This window comes from Oncorhynchus gorbuscha, linkage group LG10 (genome assembly GCF_021184085.1).
Source record: "Oncorhynchus gorbuscha isolate QuinsamMale2020 ecotype Even-year linkage group LG10, OgorEven_v1.0, whole genome shotgun sequence".
Lineage (NCBI taxonomy): Eukaryota > Metazoa > Chordata > Actinopteri > Salmoniformes > Salmonidae > Oncorhynchus > Oncorhynchus gorbuscha.
Window position 1 is genome coordinate 4,714,650 of NC_060182.1, and position 5,000 is coordinate 4,719,649.

The 5,000-nt window shown below is 51.3% G+C and overlaps 1 protein-coding gene across 1 annotated transcript in view; it reads left to right on the top strand.

The window, feature by feature from the left end:
* The window catches only part of LOC124045394 (CDK5 and ABL1 enzyme substrate 1-like), a 118,747-nt gene that overhangs the window by 107,152 nt on the left and 6,595 nt on the right, over positions 1-5,000 (top strand). Inside the window, exon 10 of the mRNA XM_046364691.1 lies at positions 3,194-3,300. Within this exon, the coding sequence (XP_046220647.1) occupies positions 3,194-3,300 (107 nt within the window). The remainder of the gene's footprint in view (positions 1-3,193; positions 3,301-5,000) is intronic.

Consider the following 5,000-nt stretch of genomic DNA (forward strand, 5'->3'; position numbering starts at 1 on the left):
CCATGTCCTGCCATGTCCTGCCATGTCCTGTCATGTCCTGCCCTGTCATGTCCTGCCATGTCCTGTCCTGCCATGTCCTGCCATGTCCTGTCATGTCCTGTCATGTCCTGCCCTGTCATGTCCTGCCATGTCCTGTCCTGCCATGTCCTGTCATGTCCTGCCGTGTCCTGTCCTGTCATGTCCTGCCATGTCCTGCCATGTCCTGCCATGTCCTGTCATGTCCTGCCATGTCCTGTCCTGCCATGCCCTGCCATGCCCTGCCATGCCATGTCCTGTCATGTCCTGCCATGTCCTGCCATGTCCTGTCCTGCCATGTCCTGCCATGTCCTGTCCTGTCATGTCCTGCCATGTCCTGCCATGTCCTGTCATGTCCTGCCATGTCCTGTCCTGCCATGTCCTGCCATGTCCTGTCCTGCCATGTCCTGTCATGTCCTGCCATGTCCTGCCATGCCCTGCCATGTCCTGCCATGTCCTGCCATGTCCTGTCCTGCCATGTCCTGTCATGTCCTGCCATGTCCTGTCCTGCCATGTCCTGTCCTGTCCTGCCATGTCATGTCCTGCCCTGTCCTGTCATGTCCTGCCATGTCCTGTCATGTCCTGCCATGTCCTGCCATGTCCTGCCATGTCCTGTCATGTCCTGCCATGTCCTGTCCTGCCATGTCCTGTCATGTCCTGCCCTGTCATGTCCTGCCATGTCCTGTCCTGCCATGTCCTGTCATGTCCTGCCATGTCCTGTCATGTCCTGCCCTGCCATGTCCTGTCCTGTCCTGTCCTGTTCTGCCATGTCCTGCCATGTCATGTCCTGTCATGTCCTGCCATGTCCTGTCATGTCCTGCCATGTCCTGTCATGTCCTGCCATGTCCTGTCATGTCCTGTCATGTCCTGCCATGTCCTGTAATGTCCTGCCATGTCCTGTCCTGCCATGTAATGTCCTGCCATGTAATGTCCTGCCATGTCCTGCCATGTCCTGCCCTGTCCTGCCCTGTCCTGCCATGTAATGTCCTGTCATGTCCTGCCATGTCCTGCCATGTCCTGCCATGTCCTGCCATGTCATGTCCTGCCCTGTCATGTCCTGCCATGTCCTGTCATGTCCTGTCATGTCCTGTCATGTCCTGTCCTGTCATGTCCTGCCATGTCCTGTCCTATCCTGCCATGTCCTGCCATGTCCTGTCCTGCCATGTCCTGTCCAGCCATGTCCTGCCATGTCATGTCCTGTCCTGCCATGTCCTGTCCTGCCATGTCCTGTCCTGCCATGTCCTGTCCTGCCATATCCTGTCCGGACATGTCCTGCCAAGTCCTGCCATGTCCTGTCCTGCCATATCCTGTCCTGCCATGTCCTGTCATGTCTTGTCCTGAGGGTGAGGGTGATCAGCTGTGAGGACGATCAGCTGTCCATCCTGTCTCCCTGTAGCGCTGTCTTAGGCGTCTCACTGTACGGACATTGCAATTTATTTCCCTGGTCACATCTGCAGTCCTTGTGCCTCCTTGCAGCATGCCTAAGGCAGGGACCCTGGGCATCTTTCTTTTGGTGTTTTTCAGTCAGTAGAAAGGCCTCTTCAGTGTCCTAAGTTTACCTAACTGTGACCTTAGTTGCCTACCGTCTGTAAGCTGTTAGTGTCTTAACGACCGTTCCACAGGTGCATGTTCATTAATTGTTTATGGTTCATTGAACAAGCATGAACAAACCCTTTACAATGAAGATCTGTGAAGTTATTTGGATTTTTATAAATTGTCTTTGAAAGACAGAGAAAGACAACTGACGGGGTTCTAATCACTAGACGGGGTTCTAATCACTAGACAGGGTTCTAATCACTAGACGGGGTTCTAATCACTAGACAGTGTTCTAATCACTAGACAGGGTTCTAATCACTAGACAGTGTTCTAATCACTAGACAGTGTTCTAATCACTAGACAGGGTTCTAATCACTAGACAGTATTCTAATCACTAGACAGGGTTCTAATCACTAGACAGTGTTCTAATCACTAGACAGGGTTCTAATCACTAGACAGGGTTCTAATCACTAGACAGGGTTCTAATCACTAGACGGGGTTCTAATCACTAGACAGGGTTCTAATCACTAGACAGGGTTCTAATCACTAGACAGGGTTCTAATCACTAGACAGGGTTCTAATCACTAGACAGGGTTCTAATCACTAGACAGTGTTCTAATCACTAGACAGTGTTCTAATCACTAGACAGTGTTCTAATCACTAGACAGTGTTCTAATCACTAGACAGGGTTCTAATCACTAGACAGTGTTCTAATCACTAGACAGGGTTCTAATCTCTAGACAGCTGTCTTGGCCTTGTCTCTGTCGACAGGTGCTTTGGAGAGGAGTAAACTTCCCAGACTGTATTGATTGGCTTCTAGCAGACTGTCTACTGTGAATAAATATTTATAACCATAAATAATGTAAAGGTATATTTGACTAATATACACAGTGTGCAGCAGTCCATTCATGCAAAGCTACCATTGTTATTAGATTCCATTATGGACTTTCTTTTATTGGGCCACATTTTAGAACGTTATAGAGAAATTAATGAATAGTTTCTCCCCCTCGCTCCTTCTCTCCCCCCTCTCTCTCTCTCCCTCTCCCCTCCTTCCTCTCTCTCTTCCCCCTCGCTCCTTCTCTCTCTCCCCTCGCTCCTCTCTCTCCCCCTCCCTCTCTCTCTCCCCCTCTCCCCTCCCCCTTCTCCCTCCTTCTTCTCCCTCTCTTCTCCCTTCTCTCTCTCACTATCTCTCTCTCTCTCTCCCCTCCCCGCTCCTCTCTCTCTCTCTCTCCCCTCCCCTCCCTCCCTCTCTCTCTCCCCTATCTCTCCCCTCCCTCTCCCCCTCCCTCCCTCTTCTTCTCCCTCTCCTCTCTCTCTCTCTCTCTCTCCCCTCCCCTCCCCTCCTCCCTCTCTCTGCTTCTCTCTCTCCCCCTCCCCTCCCTCCCTCCCTCCCTCTCTCTGCTTCTCTCTCTCCCTCTCCCCTCCCCCCCCTCCCTCCCTCTGCTTCTCTCTCTCCCTCCCCCCCTCCCTCCCTCCTCTCTCTCTGCTCCCTCCCTCTCTCTCCCTCTCCCCTCCCCCTCCCTATCTCTGCTTCTCTCTCTCCCTCTCCCCTCCCTCCCTCTCTCTTCTTCTCTCTCTCCATCTCCCCTCCCCCTCCCTCCCTCTCTCTTCTTCTCTCTCCCCCTCTCTCTCCCCTCTCTAGACGACAGTGATAGAGTACGTGAAGCCGTCTGATCTAAAGAAGGACATGAACGAGACTTTTAAAGAGAAGTTTCCTCAAGTCAAGCTGACACTCAGCAAGATCAGGAGGTATACTACTATTGTGTGTGTGTGTGTGTGTGTGTGTGTGTGTGTGTGTGTGTGTGTGTGTGTGTGTGTGTGTGTGTGTGTGTGTGTGTGTGTGTGTGTGTGTGTGTGTGTGTGTGTGTGTGTGTGTGTGTGTGTGTGTGTGTGTGTGTGTGTGTGTGTGTGTGTGTGCGCGCGCGCGTACGGTCATTTCCATAGATGTTCAGTCTTTCTCTTTTCCCAACACCCCCTCCCTCCCCCCTCGCTTTCTTCAAATCAAATTAAATCAAATCAAATGTATTTATAAAGCCCTTCGTACATCAGCTGATATCTCAAAGTGCTGTACAGAAACCCAGCCTAAAACCACAAACAGTAAGCAATGCAGGTGTAGAAGCACGGTGGCTAGGAAGAACTCCCTAGAAAGGCCAAAACCTAGGAAGAAACCTGGAGAGGAACCAGGCTATGAGGGGTGGCCAGTCCTCTTCTGGCTGTGCCGGGTAGAGATTATAACAGAACATGACCAAGATGTTCAAATGTTCATAAATGACCAGCATGGTCGAATAATAACAAGGCAGAACAGTTGAAACTGGAGCAGCAGCACAGTCAGGTGGACTGGGGACCCTTAGGCCTCCCTTAGCCCTCCCTTAGCCCTCCCTTAGGCCTCCCTTAGCCCTCCCTTAGGCCTACTATAAGCACTCCCTTAGCCTTCCCTTAGCCCTCCCTTAGCCTTCCCTTAGCCCTCCCTTAGTCCTCCCTTAGCTTTAGGCCTACTATAAGCCCTCCCTTAGCTTTAGGCCAACTATAAGCCCTCCCTTAGCTTTAGGCCTACTATAAGCCCTCCCTTAGCCCTCCCTTAGCCCTCCCTTAGCTTCAGGTCTACTATAAGCCCTCCCTTAGCTTCAGGTCTACTATAAGCCCTCCCTTAGCTTTAGGCCTACTATAAGCCTTCCCTTAGCTTTAGGCCTACTATAAGCCCTCCCTTAGCTTTAGGACTACTATAAGCCCTCCCTTAGCTTTAGGTCTACTATAAGCCCTCCCTTAGCCCTCCCTTAGCTTTAGGCCTACTATAAGCCCTCCCTTAGCTTTAGGCCTACTATAAGCCCTCCCTTAGCCCTCCCTTAGCTTTAGGCCTACTATAAGCCCTCCCTTAGCTTTAGGCGTACTATAAGCCCTCCCTTAGCTTCAGGCCTACTATAAGCCCTCCCTTAGCTTTAGGCCTACTATAAGCCCTCCCTTAGCTTTAGGCCTACTATAAGCCCTCCCTTAGCTTTAGGCCTACTATAAGCCCTCCCTTAGCCTTCCCTTAGCTTTAGGCCTACTATAAGCCCTCCCTTAGCCCTCCCTTAGCTTTAGGCCTACTATAAGCCCTCCCTTAGCCCTCCCTTAGCTTTGGGCCTACTATAAGCCCTCCCTTAGCTTTAGGCCTACTATAAGCCCTCCCTTAGCCCTCCCTTAGCTTTGGGCCTACTATAAGCCCTCCCTTAGCCCTCCCTTAGCTTTAGGCCTACTATAAGCCCTCCCTTAGCTTTAGGCCTACTATAAGCCCTCCCTTAGCCCTCCCTTAGCTTTAGGCCTACTATAAGCCCTCCCTTAGCCCTCCCTTAGCTTTAGGCCTACTATAAGCCCTCCCTTAGCTTTAGGCGTACTATAAGCCCTCCCTTAGCTTCAGGCCTACTATAAGCCCTCCCTTAGCTTTAGGCCTACTATAAGCCCTCCCTTAGCTT